General features: G+C 39.6%; 1 protein-coding gene across 12 annotated transcripts in view; it reads left to right on the top strand.

Annotated features, from left to right (window-relative positions):
• The window catches only part of BICD1 (BICD cargo adaptor 1), a 184,355-nt gene that overhangs the window by 87,444 nt on the left and 74,384 nt on the right, over positions 1-22,527 (top strand). For all 12 annotated transcript variants that reach the window (XM_062590148.1, XM_062590139.1, XM_062590115.1 and 9 more), the window contains exon 2: positions 8,992-9,204. In XM_062590148.1, the coding sequence (XP_062446132.1) occupies positions 8,992-9,204 (213 nt within the window). The remainder of the gene's footprint in view (positions 1-8,991; positions 9,205-22,527) is intronic.

Genomic DNA, 22,527 nt, shown 5'->3' with positions numbered 1-22,527 from the left:
TGCCATTTATGACAAAGGTAGTAGGGCTCCCATGAACGGCATGTTCCGTCTCAGACTTCAAATGCATTTTGTTAAAGATGGAAGATTAAAGTTATTTTTATTCTGGCAATGCTTCTATTGGGTTAATTGGCATAATTTTAATAGTTGTGCGTGAAAAAGTTGGCCAGATGATGGTGTGAACTAAAAGCACCAGTCTAGACATTGGTGCAAATTTTAAAATCATTTTATGGTTTATTAATGTGTGAATTATGCTGTTTATAGAAATAACTTTATTATTGACCATATTAATTTTGATGATTGAGCTGCTTTAAAACTACAATCGTAAACCTAATTAGCTGTGTTGTAGATAAGTGGTTTTCTTTGTTGAAAGCTTTCCCTTTCTTGTGTTTTCTGTGCCTGGAGGGATTTCTCAGGAAGGGAATTTATATCCTCATTTTGAGTGCTGTTAAAGGCAATTAAATGGAGATTTTTATTCACTCTCCCTTTACGAGATTGCTGATGAACAGTGGAGATAGTATTTGAATGTTCATTTTCATGGTAGTGCTTTCCTTTTGTTGTCTAGAAATGTTTTCCAACTGACAGATTTAGGAATATTTTTGTTCTTTATTTATTTATTAAAAAAAAAGAAGCTGGAAAGTCTGCCTGGGTGCCTAGGGCCTCACACCGTGACATGTTGATTGAAATCAGCACAGTGTGTACTGGGGCTGCAGAAGCATGGCAGTGGCTGTAGCTGAGTTGAATGTAAATGCCCATTTCCCCAGTATTTCCTGAAGGCTTTGTGGATCAGCATCTGATATATGAATTTCAACAGGATACTGTAGGGATCTATTGAGAACAAACAGAAGATATCCACACTTTTATCCAAAACTTCCTTGGGGAAAATACTATGAATTGTTTATATCTTGTGCTACAGTTCTGTGTTTGTAAACAGTTTGCATGTTACATATGTTTTCTACTGTTATTCTCAGTATTTCTGGCACAGATAAAACCTCTAGCACATTAGTATGCAAGTCCTTTTAGCAAGTTAAATACTTCCTGCAGATACTAAATTACACAACTTTACCAGTGCACCAACATTGTTATTGATGGCATAGATTAAGTATGCTGGTTATTTGGAAATAAGCTTAAATGCTTTTTTTGTATTTATAAGGTAATAAAACAGCTTATTCAGGTACTGTTTACAGGTTTATTGCAGTTACTTATATGTGCCTATAACCACAGGATATAATATCGTGGATCATGAATGCCTGTATAATAAGTCTTTTTTGCGTTGTAGTAGCTAGTCATCTACGTTTTCAAATGGGGTGTTGAGAAACAATTTGCTTAAGTCATATCAAATGCCTGTGGCAAAGCACAAATTGAAACTGTCCTTTTAAGTTTAGTTTTCACTTTTTTCACAAAGCTATCTAATCTTATGAAAACAAAGAACAAATATGGAAACCGCACTTTATTTCAGCTTACTTCCAGCTGCAAAGCATTTAGCAGTTTCCTGCAGCAGTTGGGGTATATCAAGTAAAAGATGTGTTGTTAAATTAAAAAAAAAAAAAAAAAAAAAAAAAAAAAGCCCTGTTGATGATGAGTGGCTTAAGACAAAAATGGATAATCTTCTTGAGTCTGGAAATTATGGAATGACCTGCTCTTAGTTGCTTGGGTATAACTGAATTTTGATCAGTTCTCTAGTATTCCTATTGACTAGTGACCAGTTAAGTCTAGACATCTTGTTTGGTATTCTGAGTTGAAAGAGAAATTGGAGATCGGATCCAGCATCTTTTATCTTCTCTCTCTCTGTGGCAGTGTTCAGCAACTTGCTTTCTTGAATGCAGGAGGAATCAGACAAATGGGACACTTTTGTAGCCACCTCACCAAGCTATTTTCAGCAAGCCTGTAAATCCAAAAGTTCATTGTCTAGTTTTCTTGTATGTAGGCAAATGCTGATTCAGCTTGTATTCTCAATCTGTTTCTGAGTTTTCAATCTGTTTCTCTGCATGGGCCGTCTGTCTCGCATGCGCTATCCAGTCAATACCTAATAAATCTCTTTCTTCTTGCACCACTCTAACTAAATATGCATCTGTCTTTGTTTTGAAAGCGATATGCCAATGATTTGCATTCAGAGCCTCTTTAGGAGGCCTCAGTATCAGCTTCCTAAAGAAAGTCTCTTGACTTCTCCCAACCATCTTAGATGAACAGCAGCAGGAAAGGCCATGTACATGAAGGTTTAACCAAAATTATGAATAATTTTTAGAGGCTTAAAGCTTTCTCATCTTTTAAGACAAATGCATATAATATGTCTGGAGACCATCAGTCACTTCTGCAAGGGCATTACCGTGTGTTTGCTTTGCAATAGTGTCAAGAAATGCTAGTCAGGTTTGGAGCCCTCTAGGTTACTTAATATATATTATCACAGTCCTTATCTAAGACTGTGGACAGTCTACATACTCCAGGGGTGAGGGAGTAGGGAGTAACAAATAGCCAGGCGATCAAAAGCAAGTGCTGGGCAGATGACTGTGGTTTCCCAGCCCGTAGGAGGAGAGATTCACAGTTAGGCTGCATGCTGGCTTGGGTGGGTTGACAGAGGAACTGCTGCTTGCGGGTTGATTTCAGCAGCGTTCAGATAAATAAGATGTACTAGAGGTGAGTAAAGAAGATAACACTAGTACTGCTGCTGCCACATCACATCTTGCAGGGGGTCACTATTGTAACAGCTGGTTTTGAGGGAAGGACTTGAACCTGCTTAGTTTGCATGGAGAGGATTTCATCATAGACCTACATCTGTCATTGATTGCTGTTTAGCAGGAAAATGTCACAGAACCCTGAGCTTTGGTTAATGAAGTTTGAAGAAAGGACAAAAATATGTAGTAAGATTAATTAAAAAGCAACCTTACATGAAAGAGAGGGAGACAGAATTGCAAGCAACTGAGTGAATATTAAGTGATAAGTGGGTAGTCAAGTTGTGCCACAAAATAAGGCTTGTCCCTGTGAATAACCCCAGTGAGGTATCTGTGGCAAAGATTTCCATTTTGGTGTGCTACTGAAGTCTGCTTAGGATATACACGACTGTCTTGGATAATCCCAGTCTGCTTCTTCCTTGCGTTTATGTTAGCAGTGTGGGGGTAACTAATACATAATGCATGCCGCCTTGCAGCAAGTTCACAGCTGAAACAGGTAATCATGTGAACAAGTTTGGTGCTGTTGCATTATGCATCAAGGAAACTACATTAAGTGTCATAAAGGTAAGCTGATTGTTTGCCTGCTCATCTGGGTAGCAGTCAAGTCATGTTTTATTGCTTATTAATCATCAGTCTAGAAGAGTACTTTCTATGCAAATACTTAAGAATTCCTGCCCCAGCAGGTGGCTAGGAAAAATAAAACTGAAGCTCAGAAATAGCATCCTGCATTACCTGTTTCTGTTTTTGATCTTTTGCATATGTGCTGCTTTCTAGAACCAGATTAGACTTTTAGCTTCTCTTCTCTTGCTTTTTTTTTCAAGTGCTAAATATAACTTTATGGCGATTATTCATGTCACTCACTGCACACTAGCTTTTCATTGCTGTTTATATTTCACATATAAATATTCATATATGTATTATTTGTTTGGATCAGTCATATTTTTCAACTGCTCTTTCAAAAATCTGTGTTGATTTTATTCATTATTTCTTTCATGCCAGTTTTATTCTGAGGTTAATATTTCCATGTAGGGTTATTCTGAGTTCAGTGATTAAGGGCCTTTTCCTGAAACTTAATGCCCCTTTCTGTGATCAAATTGACCCGTTTTCCTGTACATGCCACCATTTATATCATTTGTGATGCACTCAAGCTAACACTGATCACTGTTTAAGGCCTGTTATAAGGTAGTTTTCAAAGTTTAAATTTTAAGACATCCATAAAGAGTCATCATACTGGTATGCAATTCTCAATATACGTGTATATATTGCTTATTGGCATCATGTAGCTTAGCTTTTATGATCAGCTAGAAAAAAAAAATCTCATACTTCAGTCAACAGCATCTTTAAAGCAAAGTCTTGAAGTATCATAATGTGAAATTCAGACTGGTCTCTGTTAGGATAGTTCTTGTCAAAATGTTAAGATACATCTCTGTGTTCGTAGCTGATTTCAGCTGTTTTGCCTGCACTGGCAGGAATGTTCTCGAGAGGATAGAAGTCATACAGGGTTTTATATATTCATCTCCTCAGCTCTGTATGAGTCTTGATTTGAATTTGGAAGATGATGCACTTGTCAAAAATACTCTGCAATGTGACTGTTGAAACTAAAAGCCACCATGGGACCAATAGTGAATTCTATGGGGTTTCCATGAGTAATCACGAGTGACAGTATATATCTACACCAAGCAAGGCAGCATCATACTGAAGATAGCTAAGGTAATTAAGTAGTGCTTCTCCAAGGCACAGAACAGCACCAGTCAGAAATACTATCACAGAAACAATACAAACCAGTTAGTGTGGGCACTATTCCTGTGGTTACAACCAAGTGCTTTGCTTCTGCAGGTAGCTACTTCAGCGTTAGCTCAGAGAGCTATATGATTATACCTTAATGCACTTGTCCCAATCCAGTTGAAAAGATGGAAGAGCATGAAAGAGTGTGGCCCCACTCTTGCCACCCTGACAACACCTGGAGTTTGGTTTAGGAAGAAACCTGTACAGACAGCTGTGGTACCAATGCAGGTGACATGACACTTATAGGCAGGAACAGCATCTCACCAGAAGCCAACCTGGCTGTAAAGATATCCCCTCACTGTAAATAGCTGACAAAAATATTGACAATTTCTTCAATGCTGAGGGCAGGGTAAAGCTGATGTGCATTTGCATGGTACTTCAGCCTTGCCTGCAGCATCATATGCTATCAAAGCAAAGCTATTTCCTCAATCAGATTTTCATAACATGATGTTATGTTTCCATATAGAATTGCCTCGGATATGTTTAGTAGGCCAGTTTCTGTCCCACACTTGACTTAGATCCAAATAAGCTTTTCTTCAGATCGCAACCTTACAACGTTTTGAAAGAGGTTCATCTGCTTTGTCTTCTTCCATACCTGATGCAAGGTGCCATTTGTCTTTAGGCAAATGTCTCTGTTGGTGCCAAATGCCCCCCAGTTCAGATCTTATCCATTGCTGGCTATCACCAGTATGATCTTCCTAGCTCCTGGTCACCTTTTGGCTCTTTTCTGGCTGATGTATTCATGAGGCAGTTGTGGAGACTGCAGAGAATGGATTTTGGCCATTTGAGGCTGCAGCCTGCTTGTGCTGTTGGCCAAGCGAGAATGTCCGTGTGAAGTGCTGGTGTGAGACACGTTGTCGCATCGCGGCTGGAAACGGATGGTTGCTGGAAGACAGTTGTGCTGGTTACAAGGTTTGTTGGTCTGAACAGATTTTAAAGTGCCTGGGTTGTCCCGCTGTGGGGATGACTTCAGTGAACTAGGTGTGAGCAGTTATTTTTTTGAAATATCTGGGTGTATCTATATCATCGAAAGGTTATGAGGTTTTGTAAATTGGTAAACATACTAAGCAAATTACTAAAATATAAACTTAAAGTAGAACAAATATCTGGCTACAAGCTTAAAAATATTGTTGTGTAGTTTAATACAAAAGTGAGTAATTCTGTGGAAATCCATAAATGGGTATGTCTGGAAAGTTTTAACTCTTTGGCATTCCAAAGACACCATTAAAAGCAGAGGCTGGATTTTTTACTTGCACATTTTAATTAAAAGACATGCCTTGTGTTCTTCCCCATGATGCATGGATTTGCATAATTTCCATTTATATGGGAAGAGAATTATGCTTCCTTTCTTTCCTTCCTCAGGCCCTTGACATATTGATAGGAGTTTAAGAAACAATTAAAATGGTATAATAAACAGTAGTATTCAAATTTGATTTCATAGGAAAAAAAAATCCTAAATGATTTTCATGTATTTTCTGTAGTATAAGGAAATGTTAAGAAAGTACACAGTAATTTTCTGTCAAACTTTGTAATGTAAAAATTTTATATTTAAAAACTTGGCAGTTTGGCAATACTTTTAGGCATTGTATGTACATTATATTTGCACTTGCCCTTTTCCTTCTATATAGTGCCCATGTTTGTCAGAGATGAGGATTTAGACAATGGGGTGAGGTTATATTGTATAAGAGCAAGTATATAGCATGGGAAGTATATTATGACTTTGCAGGTTAACACAGAAATCCAAAACAGAATCAACACGGTTCGTAATTGCTTTGTGTATAAGTACCTGAAGGGAGGGTGTCAAGGGGACGGGGCCAAACTCTTTTCAGTTGTCCCATGTGACAGGACAAGAGGCAATGAGCAGAAATTGAAGCACAGGAAGTTCCGCCTGAACGTGAGGGGGAATTTCTTCCCTGTGAGAGTGACAGAGCCCTGGACCAGGTTGCCCAGAGAGGTTGTGGAGTCTCCTTCTCTGGAGATAGTCAAGGCCCACCTGGAGGCAACCTTGTCTAACTTGCTGTAGGTGACCCTGCCTGAGCAGGGATGTTGGACTAGACGATCTCCAGAGGTCCCTTCCAACCTGACTGATTCTGTGATTCTATGATTCTTTAAAATATTTTGCAAAATAGCTGGCATAATTAAAAGATTTACCTTAGGTAAAAGACCATATGGATAGTTCTGGTATGGTGCAACTAGAATTCTGTGACTTCACTAATGCTCTAAAAAGTTCAGATATTTTTGACAGTCAGTAGTCCTACTCTCCTTTTATAAATACATATTTGTTCCTGAGATTATGGAGAAAAATGTTTGGTTAATTAATGATGTTTCCTCCATATGCTAGCTGTTACAATCGTTCTGGAAAACATCCTCGGTGCTGTTATAGACCTTGCTAAACAAAGAAATGTATTAGATTTGATGCATAAATAATAATTATAGAGTTGTTGGGATAAATCTTTTCTTGTCTTAAATTCTGTTGGTTCCCAGAGCAGTTTAATAAATACAACATAGGATTTTTTTATTTTTTATTATTTATTTATTTATTTATTTATTTATTTATTTTTGCAAATCAGAAGGGAGCATGGTCCAAAGCAAAGAGAAATCATTGCAGGAAGACATAGTATGTACGTGGAAGGCCATTATCGCTATGTGCTTGTATTTATCTATGGGGTTTTAACTATCCAGTCTTCTGACAGAAGGGCTCTGGGTCCCATTTCTTCATGAGTGGTGAGATTCTCTAGCCTTTTCAATCCTACCTGCTGTTCTGTTGTGTGTTTTGATTTTCCTCTGGATATGTGACACTTTACATTTATCTTAGTGTCTTTTAATAGACTAGTACTTTTTGCTTAGGTCTCAAATTAGGCACAGTGAGCCATTTAATATAAGTATATATTGTGAGATATGATTTATTAGCAGTGTTCCTGAAACAGTCTTCTAGATTCACAGGTATAGTGACTGAATTAGTGGATAACAGTTTCATTAAATTGAATTTCTTGTTATTTGGAAAATCCTATCCAGCAAGTTGCTGATGCTTGCTCTTTCAGTAATTTGCAGTCTTTCAAGAAGACAGCTGGGTTAATACATTATTGAATATTTTTAGAATCCTTTAATGCTGAGTTCACAGAATTCTCCACGTAGAGTAGACTTAAAAACTGCAAAGTTCTGAACAGGGTTTTGCTTTGAAGTTTTTAAGGGATTGTTTCAGTTCTGGTGCCAGTAAAACTTTGAATGTGTTCTGAAAGGCTATAAATACCAACAGTAAAACAAAGAATTTCATTTGGCAAGTGGTTGTTCTTGATGGGAAGGCAAAGGAGACCAGAGGTGCCAGTGGGAACAAATATATTCTGTGCTGTGTGATTTGGTAGGTCTGGGTAGAAAGTAATTCCCCACTGAAAGAATAGATACTACCATAGCTTACACCTGTCTCCTAAATCAGAAAAATAAAACCAGCATCTTTCACTGCACGTATATTCTCTGAGTTAAGATATGAGAGATTTTTTTTCCTATAGTAGATCTGTGTAATATTTGCTTACTTCTTTAGGCCTTCTCCTGAGTTAGGCTATATGATTTGTGACCAGATATCTATTTTTAAAGCTAATACAGATAAAACAGAAAGATTTTGCTTTTATGTTCCTATTGTTTTTTTTTTCTTTTGTCTTTGATAGCTAAATGATATCTGCATCATTTCTACTGTCATGGCTTGTACTTTGTTTTCTTCCAAGTTGCTTCTGAGAGTCCAGAATAACATCCCTTCAGACATTGTCGCTAGAAATACTACCTTATTAAGCTGATCACTCTAAGCCGGTTTCAAGAAGAGTAACACAATCACTGAAAATTACTTATTTTATTCATAAACTTCCTGAACACTTAAATATTTTGGTTATTTCCCCATGGAAAAAGGAACAAAAGCAGAGGCAGTACAAATGAAAGGAATGAAAGAAAGGAACTGTCAAACTCAGTATTTAGCCTACCACTAATGTAGATGGCCACTGCTTGGTATTTGGCTCATTTATCTTTCTTTCAAGTTATGGGAAGCTTTTTTGCACTGTCTCCCCTTACCGTGAGGTCAGCTCCTAGCATAAAAGAACATTGAAAATGGAAAGCAATTTAGAGAGATTTGCCAGCTATTTATGCTTAAAAAAAAAAATAAAAAAGAAGCACAGTTTGTGGAACTAGAGAATAAAGGAATTGATGAATATCAGTTCGCCTCATTCAGGAGAGTTAACCATAGGCACTAATTAATGGCTAGTTAGCAATGCACCATCTTGATCTCAGTGGAGGCTGCCTGGATATGGGCCATATTTCAGTGCTGCAAATGAGAACAGCTTCAAGATGCTTCCTTTCAGCTAAATGAGATGGTGACCTTCCTCTGGTAGGAAGCTGCTAAGACAGTGTTTATTAGGTCAGAGTTTGAGACTCAGATCTAGTCCCTCTAGCTATGCAAGTGCTCATTACTGTTTTTTTTTTTTTTTTTTTTTTTTTTTTTTTTTTTTTTTTTTAGGGCTTTAGTGGTTTCATACTGTGCATTGTTTTCCTGTTTCAGGCATTTGGACAGTCCTTCTCAATTCATCGCAAAGTGGCTGAAGATGGTGAAACACGTGAAGAGACTCTCCTCCAGGAGTCTGCATCAAAGGAAGCTTATTACCTAGGGAAGATTCTGGAGATGCAGAATGAGCTGAAACAGAGCAGGGCAGTGGTCACCAACGTGCAAGCAGAGAATGAGAGACTCACTGCTATCGTCCAGGATTTGAAAGAGGTAATTGGGTTTGTGGATGGAGCAATGGGATGAATTTTCTTGGAATATGATGGATGGTATGGCATTGAGTCCTGAAATACTACAGGATGTAAAAGCACACACCTGCTAGTCGATGATCATCCTAGAGACTTTATGGCCTGACAGGTTTGGGATTTAGCAAGGAAAAAAAAAAAAACAAAAAAACCCTCCAACCCAAAACCAAAACAGTCTTCAAATATTATAAAGCCCACTTTTAGAAGTTATAATTTTCAAAGTACTGTAGATTTTTGCATTTTATTGTACAGTTCCTACAGGCAGGTGCATTTTACAGAAATATCTTTTTTGCATTCTTCTCATTTGTGCAGCTCTTTTTCTTCTCACCTTTCACATCATTTCTCAGGTATTTTGGATTGTTAGGGTTACCTAAAGCTTCTACCCATTTTCTCCCACTCTGGAGTAAAATTCAAAGGCATGCTCATGTTTAGAAAAGGGGCAATAGTGAGGAAGCTAAATGTGGCTGACAGTAGCCATTGAGGTTTAATGATTTGTTGTTTTTCCCTGAAATTTGGAAGTGTAGACCAAAGCTCCTTTACTTATTACTGTTTCCATATACCACTTAGTGGAGGAAAACTGCTCTATTTTTATTGACTTATTCTTTCTTTATTGATGGTTTAATCGTACAACTTACGTAGCAGTGCTCAGTGGGAGACCATACAAGAAAGGAAGATGATTTTGTTTCTTTCGGCTCTACTAGCAGATTGGCTCCAGCTCACATTCTTATATAAACACTAGGATGTGTTTGTGTGAGTCCAGCCAATCTGGCTAGCATTAATTGTGATGACCTGGAGAATAAGGGATGCTGAATATCCAGTCCTCGTCACATGTCTGGGGTTCCTCTTAGACTGGTGACCACGTGTTCATTTTGGAGGTGGCTTTGGTACCTTTTAAGAGCTAATGTGTATTGAGATCTTTTGCCTCTTCATCTTGTCCCAATTCCGTGAGTCATTATGTGACACTTCTGATTTAATCTTTGTTCTTTAGTCTCTTTCCCTCGGTGTAGGCTGTTTTTTCCAATCTGGGTGTCTGAGAAGTTGTTCATCAGTGTACTATGATCTTGATGGCCTGTTCATCGAGGTGGCATCAGTGCACACTGTTCTTTTATCCTTCTTCTTATGTTTCTTCTAATGCTTATATATACACATATTTCCGTTCATACTTTATTTATACTAATCCTAATGTTTCTATTGCAGACTCTACAGATTCAGTTTCCTAAGCAGACAAGTAACTTCACATCATCCCTGCTTAACCTAGGCATGCCCAGATGTAGGGACTCTCCCCACTATCCAGCTAATAGCAAAGAGCCTTCCTAGATGAGCTTGGAAGACACTTTTTTTCACGGGAACTTAAAAAAATTATGAGATGTTACTGTTTTTCCTACAGTTGAGTGGAATGGCATCATCTTAAGCTACAGAAACACCTGAGAGATGTCTTGGGTTACCAGACTCCATGGACATTAAACTCTGGGTTTAACGATTGCCATACACAAGAGGATGGGACATTTTTGTGTAGTGGTTGTGCTGAACTTGTCCTTAATGCAAATCAGATTTAAATAAGAAATAAATATAGGTTATTTACGCAATCCAGATATAAACTATGTGGTTATAAATAGTGGTTAACAGAAATAAAAACAAATTTATATTCACTTATCCTAAAATCATATCCTAAAAGCTTCTCTTGCTCTGCTGTGCAGTCGATAAGCTGCTGAAACACCTGCCTAACCATTTAGTTAAAGCTTGCAGGCAAGCAGTAACGCTGTGACCTGGAGTTCAGTCACAGAAGAGGAACTAAGTTAGAGGATACACATTCATCTTTGTACCTAATGCTTTCCTCAGGGGTCTCCTTGGGATTCCTTCAAATGCAAATCTCCCTTCCGTTTTCTGTCATGATTATTGATCTGTAAGTTATTCAGAAGGCAGTTTCAGTACACATCCTCCCTCATATATTGATTGTCTTCACTTCTTTGGAGATAATAGTAGCCCTTAGTGTGAGGCCAGCTGCAGTTATTTCCTGTTCTAATGCTAAACAGAAACAAGCCCCAGTGGTTAATTAAAGTATGAGAAAAGAATTTGCCTGAATAAAAAGCAGGCTGATAGTGTTCTTTATTGATAAGATGATGTTAGAACCGGAGTGTAAAGTCCTTCAGTGTGTTGAGCTTTATATTTTGTATAACTGTGATTGATGTATTTAAATATAAATAGGATTGGTGCATTCAGTTCATTACTGAGTGATACCAGACATTATTATGATTAATCATTTGAAAATAATAATAGACATAGGATGATTGACATCCACCCCAGGTTCATAGGGATCTTGTCACACTCAATTATACAGGCATTTCACCTTATGCTCAATGAAGTCTCATCCTTGTACCCAGCACAGTATTGGTCCAACCATGTAAATCCCAAGACAGTAGTATCTGAGTGCCTGCAGAAATAAGGTGCTCTTCTACTGTAAGTGTATATGAACTTTGCTTCATTCTGTCTCCTGCTAATAGGAAAAGGCAGGTTTAGCTTACTCCAAATCTTGAAAACTACTAAAGTGTTTTGGGAGATGTTGAGTTTTTTCTTCGATTGCTTACAAAATGTCTAGCACATTTTGGGATGAAGGCAGTCATTAGAAGCTGCCACAGGTGAATTGCTGCAATGGGAAATTCATTTATCTCTTTAACAGATTCTGGATTTAAGTTACTTGATTAAACCCTGTGTGTCTCTGCCCCCCAACAAAGGATGCTTTATAGTTGTTTTTTGAACAACCTTACAAAAAAAAACCTAACTAAACCCGAAACTCCTTTCACCTTCATACTTGATGTAAAAAAGGTTAAACACTATGCTGTGTTTCTGGAGATAGCATTTTTGCACAGATAACAGAAACTGATGGTATTTTAGTCGTGCACTCAGCCGGTGCTCTATGATACTGATGGTAGATCATGAGATTTTCAAAATATTGCTCCTGTTATAGGTACCACATCCCTAAATTACACAGTCAGTGTGGCTCCATTCTCCAATCTGCCCTGGCAGTTCTCTTCTGAATGGGTTCTGCTTTCTGAATTTGCACAGAAATCCATAGTCATATGAATGCATGTGAGCATTTTATGAACCATCAGAATACTCTGGGATGTATACTGATGGCTTTTATGAATGCTGGGAATTCAGTAGCCCTGGAGTTTAAAAGTTCGTGCTTTATTTCAAGCATGTGCCATATTTTCACAGCTGGTGTCTGCAGAGCAGTTTGACCTGGATCCCTCTTGTTATGAAAGAGGATGTATCAGGCTAGGTCTCTGGAGATTATGCATCTCAATTTCGGAAAACAAACAAACCGATTTCAATGCTTGCCACCAGGAAAATACATGTTTTTGAAGTACTTGAGCATTGTGATGGTGAAGAATGGACCAGGAGTCTCTGGAAGTGAATGGTTTTCTAGGTTCGTGTTAAAATGACTGAAACACCAGCACTGTTATTTATGATGCAATAAGAACCTCTAAAGCTTTGGCGTATTATTAGTTATCATCTAACTAAATAATATACACGTTTTGGAAAGTGGGTAATCTCTCTCATTCTGGCCTCCCATCAAGATGCCTGCCATGGGACATTGAGAATTATTAGGAGGTTTTTAAAATTGCTTTAATATGAACCAGAAATTGTACTTATTTCATAAATGAGGCCAGAGGCATCATTTTTAGTAGTCAGAGGTGAGATTCATATATTTTAAAAATCATAGAGTTTATGGTAGCTGGCCTCTGTGTCTGAAGAGATCAGTATGCTTATCAGTTCATTTGACCTTTTATAACTGGTTATTAACTGCCTGCCTTTATTATAAATGTAAAATGTAATATGTATTTAAAAATATATAGTGTTTTTTTTTTTTGTTTTCTAATTCTCCAGTGATTGTGCTGTTGAAAGATCTTTCTATATGGTAACCGTAACCACAATTTATAGAAGGATAAGAAGATGAAATCACTGTTCTCAAAAATGGATAACCTGTTAAGGGTGGTGCTTACAGAAGCACAAATAAACCAGGCTGCAAGTTGGAGCAGAAAGTTCTTGTGATGGGATCGTCTTCAGAAGGAGGCTAAATGCCTTGGACCTATGCATCTGCCTCAAAACATGTGGCAGCTAAAGGGGGAAAAGCCTGAAGAAAGGAAGCAAGTGCAGTTGTAGAAAACGGAGATGAAAGGTTTCAGTATGGTTTGAGTTTTGTAGGTGTTAAGAGATGGGGATTAGGAGTCGGTGCAAGGCATGTAAATGAATGCTTCTGCAGCCAAAGAGGCTGGCAGGTGTTGATCAGCTCTTTATTCCCAACCCTCTCGCGTATATGAAACGGGACTAGTGAAAAGGAGGAGGAATAATCTATCAATGTTGGGAAGCAAAAGGTTAAAACACATAGTCTGTGCAACTAAATGTCACTGCAGCAGCTACTGGGCTTGCAGAAAAATATCAGCATCTGGGTACTTGCAGTCCAGGAGCTAAGAGATGAAAAGTGAGGTTTATGTGATGCTAATGTTAATGAGCCATAGCAACACTGCACACCTGGGCTTCTGGAGGGCAGAAGAAAGGGAGGCAAAAGAGGGGGGATGCAAGCAAGGGAAAAGTGGGCAGGGAAAACAGAGCAAATAAGTGAGGAAATGCATACTGAAACCAGATGAAAGAAATTCGAGGATGAAATCATGCTACCTTCCTGCCCTTGAAATCAATAGCTAAATATTTATTCACTTAAGTAGAACAAAGATCTTGTGCTTCATGCTGATCATGGAAGGTGTGGCAGTGATGGTTTGGGCTCTTTCTGTGGTGAATGTGTGTGATTGCAAAGCCTGAACACTAGCTTGATGAAGAGCTACCACCAAAACTTCAACTGCTGGTTGCCATTTCAGAAACAGCTTTATGCTAAGTGGCCGCACCTGCATTCTGAAAACATATCAGAAATGAGGGAGAAAAAAAAAAAGAAGTTACAGGCATGGCTTTCAAGTTGACTTTTGTCTTACAAACATGCCAAAAATGCCAACTGTTTTTTTTTTTCTTTCTTTTTTTTTCTTTTTTTTTTTTTTTTTATTTCAAACATACCTTTTAAAAATTCCCACTGGGCTATTTTCTATTTAGAAATGGTACCTTTTCAACTTGAAAAGTCACGAGAGTTAACATTTTCTTTTGTTTTTGACAATGCAAAATAAAACCTAAAAACTTTAAATGTGAGCACATCTCTAGTAAGTACTCACCTCAATTTCAGGTTCTTGTTTGGTTGCTTTGGGGTTAGACCCATGAAAGGATTTGAGTATTTAGTGCTTCCTAACTAATGTGGAATATAGTTAGGTCCGAGACTGTGATGCTTAAAAGATTCATTTAATTGCTGTCTATTCCTGAAAGTTGCAACAGTCAGTAGGTGCCTAAGTTTTCACTTGTGAGCTTTTCTACCCATCTGGTGGTCTGTTCCTAGGCATGCTCAGGATCACCTCTTGCTTGGACTGGGGTCTGTTGGTATCTTGTTAGTGGACATTGAGCACTGCTGTTGGTGCCCCTGGAATGCCCCAAGGAGCTGGTTGCCCAGCTGATCTCACTGAGGGTGTTTCTCCAGCTGAACTCATCTGAGCAAACCCCCTGGAGCAGGAGTGGGTGCTAGTGATTTCCTTCTGCCCTCTGGTTCTGTGCTCATGGCAAGGTTTCTTGTCTGCCTTGAGGGAATGCTAACCCGCTTCCTCCTCTGCGGAAAGTGCCCTCGGAGTCGGGCAGCAGGTTGTTTTGGGGTGAGGCCCCTTTTTGTTCCTTCAGCTAAAGCAGTTTCACTTTACTGGGGGGTAGCTGAGTATTTTGTGGGTCAGGGAGAGTGAGCAAGCTCCTAAGAATGGGTCTGTAGCCTAAAGGCTATGGTGCTCAGCTGGGAATAGGGAACTAGTTCTAGTCCCCATTTCAATTAATGTTTAATAAGAAGTACTTAAATATTAATTGGAGCAGAGACCAGAGCCCCAGCCTCTCCTCTGCGAGGTGACGGCCCTCGGCAGAGGCTCCCTGCCTCATCCCTCAGGCAGAGCAAGACCTCAGGTCCAGATCTCCCATGTCCATGACCAGTGGTTTATCTACTGAGCTCTTGGAGTGAGGTAACTCCACATTACCAGATGAAGAAACTTTGACACTGTGTTGAAGAAAGAACTGGGTAAGATGGCTGAGTCTAGGAGACTAATCGCTGCCGCAAACTGTGCGCTGGGGGAAGCAGCTTTTAGCAGCCTGGCTGTAGCAAGGAGGCTCTGGCAGGCAGAGGGCATCTCTGTCTTCAATGGTGTTAGCTCACCTCTGCTCCTGGATGTCTTGCTTTCTTCACATGCTGCATAGGGAACCTGGGAATGTGACTTGGGCAGCGCGGTGGTTTAAGTTACTGCAACGTTGACTCTGATGATGCGTGCGAGGCGAATGATGTCCTGTGCTTCCTGGCAGTCACCTCGATGAGCCATCCTGCTCAATCTGCTGAAGAAGAGTGGTTTATTTTGGCCTTTGAACTGATGAAATCAAGGCTGCATTATAAATGTATTTGTCAGCTTGCTAACATGATGCACGTGCTTGCAGGAATGGCTTCATTTCTACAGGGAGAGGGAGAAAGGAAGTGCGGTGAAATATTCAATGAGGCTCTCGCTAATGGTTTCTCCATCTAATGTGCCTTCCTGCAAACACTGCTTTTCAAAAAGAAGCTGTGCATGTGTGGGATGCCAGAGCAGCCCACAGAGATTACTCTAGAGGTCTGAGCTGCCTGAGAAATGAAGTGCAGCTGAGGGGCGATAGAGCCGAACTGAGGACGAGTTGCACCAGGGGAGCGCGCTCATCGCAGTTGAGGGTAGCACTAGCACAATCACTCTAACTGACTGTATTTACATTCCTTTGTTTTGAAAGTTTCCTTAAGCTGACTAGAACCAGCTCTAAATTAGGTTTAGAATAAAAATTTATAACTTTGCCCACTGGGAGGAGTTTTCCTTTACTCTCTCCTGTTCTTAGAAAAGCCTGCTGAAAGGAGATTTCCCAGCTTGCTGGTGCCTAGCTGCTCTCATAAATTTTCCTCCTCCTTTTCCTAACTTAACAGTGCTAGTATTCTTGTGTTTTAGCAGAGGTTGAAAAGTTGGCCAAAAATGTGTTGCTTCCTTCTGCTTTCAGGAAATTTATTAATTTTACTAATTTCATGAAATTTACTGATTTTGAATTAGTAAAAATTCCTAGTTGTTATATAATGGCAGAGTGTTATGTAACACGGGAAAAGTTATTAGATTCTGCAGAGCTGCTTAAAATCAAATTCCAGTGTACGCTTGTGTCTTGTCTAGACCACTTTAAGAACATAACAGCTTCTGTAAGCAGTCAAGTGTTAAAACTTTTCCTGTTGAAGGCCCTCGCTTGTCTGCTCTCCGCCTGGACCTGAGAGAGCTCCCTGGCCTTTGAGGATGTTAGGCCGAACAGGGTGGGGACTGAGCCTGTACTTGTTCTGAATTCTTGTCCTCTCGAACGTCAGCAGTGTGTGCTTGTGAGCTAACACTCTCAGCAGGCCCGGAATAAAATCCTGTTCAGTACCTTTGCCATCGTTACGCCTTGCTGCATGAGCCCTGATGTTAGCCGTGAAACCGAATGAGAGTGGGTGTAGGAGCCTCCCTGTATACCTGAAGTTTGAGGCCTTCCAGCAAGGAGGGACTTGTCTGGGGTTATCGCTGCTTTAGGGAAAGTGAGAGCAGTCTCAGGTAGTGGGTTTGTAAGGTAGAGGGTTGGAGGATAAAAAGGGCAGCTGTTGTGTCCTCCTCACATATCTTGGTTTTTGACTGGTGACAGCCAACTAGTTTTTGAACAGACCTATGTCTTTAGAGAGTCAACAGGTGCTATAAGCATGGTCCTTTGCAGTATATTTTCCTCTTGGATTAACAGAAAAGGGAATGGCATATATGATGTGCTGTGACCTTGTTGCCATCCCGCTGTTGTCAGAGTGGTGTCTTCCCCTGCTGAGTTCAAGCTGTCTGCACTGTGTCTTGCTAGAGCACAAATCTTCTGGGCTTGACAGAAATGACGTGTTTCTAGGTTTGACTGACTGTGGATACTGTCCTTTGCTGCCAGTGCAGGGTGTTTCTTTGACCCTTCTGCTGCTGCTTCTTTCTGATGCTTACACACACATTGTCATTCATCCTTTGTTTGTACTGGTCTCCCAATCTCTGGGTAAGTCTCTACATCTGCTCAATTCAGACTGACATGACCCGAGATGTAATCCATCTGAAAGAAAGATCTGCTGTAGAGTTTCTCTTGAAGGCAACAAACGTAGTGTCCAGTTAGGTCTGCCAGACAGCTGTAACCACAGGCTCCAATGAGCAAAGACCATAGTGGACCGTGCTGAAGTGTAAGGTTTTGCTGCAAAAGGCAGTCTGGAAGGTACAAAACTATGGAGATCTTCCTCAATAGTGTTTGCTGAAAAAGCTTGTTTTTTTGTTTTTGTCTAACTGACTTTTTCCAAGTTTGTATGGAGGATTTGTGCGGACTTTTTTTGGCAGATTTAAATATTAATGCTTATTAAAGGGACGCACATTCCCTGTTCACACTTTGCCTGCGGAAGTAACAAAACAGCTTTCTTTTTCTTGGAGAAAGAGAAATAAATATGATTTTAGCTTGAACCCCACATGAATCTTTCCTCATGCTGTGAAAGGGACTGTTGTACTAGTAATTGATATTGTCTGTCCATTACAGGAGCTTTGAGTATAGGCAAAAAAACTGTCCATGTCTGTTTAGCTTGCTTAGACTGCTGCTGAATACTGTTATTAACAGATAAAGAGTTAATTATGAATCTGCCATTTAACTTGATCCACTTAGTTATCACTATGCACTTTCTTGTGGTTCTTGTTTCACACATTGAATGACAAATCACTCACTCCCGCATGTGAAACCTAATGCAGCCTTGCAGATGTGCCCTTATGTTTGCTGAAATATGATTTATAATGCTATGGCCACTCATAAAATTATTTTATTTCCAAGCAAATACTCCTCATAAGCAACAAATGTAATAGAATAAGAACAATAGCAGCGCAGGATAAATATATTTTGTTGCGACATCCTTGTTTTTCTAAGGGTAATCTTCAGCTCGTCGTTTGGCTGTTGTAGTACTCGGATATACCTGCAAGCTCCCCAAGCCAGCTTTGGCCAGTCTTGTTTCCTGTTAATAAGCCTGGAACAATGACTTAGGATGCCAGCTTAGGGTCTGACGCATGCGCGGCGATGTGCAGGCATGCAGCTCTGCTGGGCATGGAAGTCGGACAATGGACAGCAGGGAGGTCAAAAAAAGGCCAGGCAGGATAGTGGAGCACAACCAAGAGACCGTTGAGTAAATACAGAGTGCCTTGTTATGAACCCTCCGGTTCCCGGCTGCCTTTTTTTTTTTTTTTTTTTTTTTTTTTCCCCTGAAGGGTCATTTGCAGGGCCACAAATACAAAATGAAAGAGTGTATGCTTTCAGCTTTGCTCCTCAATCTCTAGGCGCTGATTAGTCAAGTCAGAGTGTGGCAAGGAGATCTCTTATGTAAGTTCTGCTGAAATAATTACCCGTGATTTCTGTTGCAGTAACATTTCAAAGCCTTCTATCTGCATCGCTGTGCAAGGTAGCCTGTACGTACATACTGAGACGACAGCTGTGGAGGCCAAATATTAGTGGATTGAAAAAGGAGTTGGACAAACTTCGTATAAGACAGGCCCATCAGTGCTTATTATACCTCAAGATCTGGACCTAGCATCCAGGTTGGAAAATTCCTTGGCCCTGTTTCTCATGGCTCACGCATGTGTGAGGTGCCGCTTTCAGAAGCAGAATACTGGACTAGCAACTCCCTGAACTGTGAAAATGTTAGTTCTGTACCTCCTCCATATTTTTTTCTTAATGTTTAAGTATGCTGACATGTTATTATTTCTAGATGAGGAAGCCCTCATAAGGACTGCTTGTGCTGATTCATTCTTTTCACCATTAATTTGCTGGTTAAGAATAACTTGGGCTTTTGTCCATTCAAGTGGTGTGGAATAAGACAGTTAGTTGTTGGCAGCGCTTGCGTTAGCTGTGTTGCCAGTTTTTAAAGAATCCTTGCAATATGATCTGGACTCTTCATGAGCTGTAGCCCAGGAGCTATGCTGACTTGCGCCTCGTGACTTCATTCATTTGCCTGAGTATTCATTTCTGCATTCATTCATTTGCCTGGGATTAATCAGGAAAGGAGAAATTACGCTGGTTGCCAGAAATTGTGAAGCTCAAGTCCAACAATTTACGCACTGTTTGAAATAAAATAGAGGAATAACAGGAGAAGGAGAAATATTTGCTAAAAGTCCTCACCCCCTGAGTGCATAAGTGAATGGAGAATCCATGATATGTGCCACTGATAAAGGGTATTAAACACTGAAAGCAAATAGATTTCCCTTTTCTGATAAATTCCTTTTGACTGACATTCAAAATATCCTGAGGGTTTCCAATTAAAAAAAAAAAAAAAAAAAAAAAAGGTTAAAACTTCTCTGAGAGACTGCTGACACCGTTCTTAACAGTCTTTCAATATTAGAATGTGCCTGGCAATTATCAGATGTTTTATCCCTTAAGGACTCTCTTGGGTTACAGAACAGTAAACTTGATGTATTCCCAACAGTCAGTATACAAACTGTGCAGTCATATTTCTCTTCTCCTGGGAGTCTGTAGCTCTGCCTGACTTTGCCTTCTGTTGCTGACTGCCTCACACTCTCTGTGAATGGATGTATCGCTGCCTGCTTTCCTCACCTGCTGCCTCCTTAACTTTTGACATCGTTCAGGATTAAGCAGTGCAGAACTGACTGCATTGAGGAGCCTTTGACTCAGTGATGAGATCTACCCGGCAAAACCAAAAAATGTGACAACTCTTTTAGTATTGTGATTAGTACTTGGAGCATGAGAGAAACTCAGGCATGCTGATCACATAGAAACAATGATTATGAGTTACGATGCTTGAGCTTCAGATTGGATGCTCTGCATCTGCTCTAATTTGTGCTTACAAAAAAGAACACATCTACTTAAAAAAAATTTTTTTTAATTGTTCTTTAATCAATACTGATTTATTTGCAAGAGTCTCTCCTGGGATTTACCAGCTGAGTCCTAGGGAAATGCCTTGGATACCAGGGTACAGGGCATCACTGATGACCTGACCCCAGGATAGGTCGATTTGTTAGATGCAATCAGATTGAAGCAGAGCATGACACACCTAGCATCTATCTTTTGGACTGTTAACAATTAGTAATAATTTCCTTGACAAAAAGGGGGGAAAAAAAATAAAACCAAAGAAACTGTGTAGAACCTAAGCTTGTGAAACATCCCAAAATAGGAAGGTTATTTTTGTGCACAATGTGATGATCCTCTCCTTTGGATTCATTCAGTTGCAGCTTACAAAAATGAAGCTGGCTCCAGGTGGCAATGTGATGCTCCCCTTACGTATAGTCCTCCATAGAGTAGGTTCTCCTGCTCAATTCCCTCTTCTGCCTGAAAACCCCAAGCTCGTTACCATTTTGGCACTGCTATGAAATTGTTAACAAGTTCTTGGCTCTCATAATCCTTCTAATTGTGCTTTCTGCAACAAACTCTGTTCTCAAGGGGAAAAATATGAGAGGAAGATGACAGGAGGGGGGAACAGCAAGAAACTCAATATGTCACTTCTTTTTCTCCCTTTGCCCTTATTACAGTGTATGAGACAGGCTGGTTATTTTTAGTCATTCTCAACAGCCATTGCCAGTCAGCATCCAGGAGGAGGGCAGCGAGTCAGGCGGAGGTCAGACAGTGTTATCACCCTTTCATTGTGATGGTCAAATCCACTTCTAAGCTTCAGGATTGAGAGAAATGCACTTTTGTAGGCAAATGCTTTAGACGTGTACGTGCAGATGCTCATACATAATTGGAGCTAGTCCACTTCTATAATGTTATTGTTTCAAAATACATCAAATAGGTAGAAATGGATATGAATGCAGTTTTTATCTTCAGCCTTCATTCATTTAGTCTCTCTGACCTTTCCGCTCCTTTGAAGGAAGAATAGTACATCAGCTATTTCAGCCAAACATGTCTTGAAGGCATTATAAAAGGTACGTGCTTTTTCACTTCAGAGAAACAGTCAGGATGTCTGTGCTGATACAGGCTTTGAGTTGCATGCAAAGAATCACTGTGGCATCACAGTGTCAGTTTAGACTGAGGCCGGTTAAAAATGGGCCACTTTCCAGCAGTCTTGCATGCCTAGCTATGAAGATGAGGCTCGAAGGCTATTGGAGTCCCATTAAAAATATTGTTTGCTAGTGCAGTACTGTGAGCTGTGGCATAGCGATACAGAGTAGTTAACATTTGCAGCTCATATTCCCTTGTATCGCATTTCACAAGGGAAGTGACAAAACAGCAGTGAGAAGATACCAGATTCTGGTTTTGTGCTTAGTAGCTGTTTTTGGTTAAAAAAGGCAAGGGCAAAATTCTGGTCAATGTGGAAAGAGCAAAATGATACTTTCCCATATGGCTTTTCTCAAGTCGTGTTTCACCTGCAGGTCTCAAATCAGACACGTACAGATTTGAAGGGAGATGAGAAAAACTGAGAGATAAAAGTGAAATATTTAAAGAATAGCTGTAGATAGGGTTGGTTGTCAAGTAACTAGGAATATGTAAAGGAAAGAATTCAGTCTTTTGGCTTATATCAAGTCAACATCAAGTTTTGTTCCACAAACTTGTGCTGATTTGGTTCGCTCTAACTACCCGAGAGAAAAAGGAAGGCTTTGTGTTTTTGTCCCCAATTCTTCGAACATCTGTGGTCAGGAAGAACCACCATGTCAGGCAGGTGTTAGGAGTTCCAGCTCATGAAGATGTCTAAGCAGGTTTTAAACAGAAGCATAAAAAATGTCTAAGAAAGCATATGAATTGGCTTATTGATACCTGCAGGCAGGTGCATCAGCACCTTCTGTAACTGGTGCCCGCCTTGTTTGGCAGCAGTTCAAATAAGCATTTTACTAGGCAGTGAACTGTTAATCAGGTTAGAAATAGAGATAGATTTAACTCTTTAGTGTTTTTGTGGAAAGCGTTTTATTGCAGATCTCTGAGATGTCATCATAATATTTATGTTTTGGAGGTTAGGAGGTACAGCTTAATTTGCCCTGCTTTTATATATATATATATGTATATGTATGTATATGTATATATACACATATATATGTATGTGGTAATTTAAACGGTCTCTTGACAGGTTTTGTGTATTAGCTTTTCACATTGTTTTATGTTTTTATCTCTTTTCATAAAAAAATGAATTTTCTGTTACCACTTCTCTTGC

Source organism: Rhea pennata, chromosome 1, assembly GCF_028389875.1.
Source record: "Rhea pennata isolate bPtePen1 chromosome 1, bPtePen1.pri, whole genome shotgun sequence".
Classification (NCBI taxonomy): domain Eukaryota; kingdom Metazoa; phylum Chordata; class Aves; order Rheiformes; family Rheidae; genus Rhea; species Rhea pennata.
This window is presented reverse-complemented; position numbering and strand designations above follow the sequence as displayed.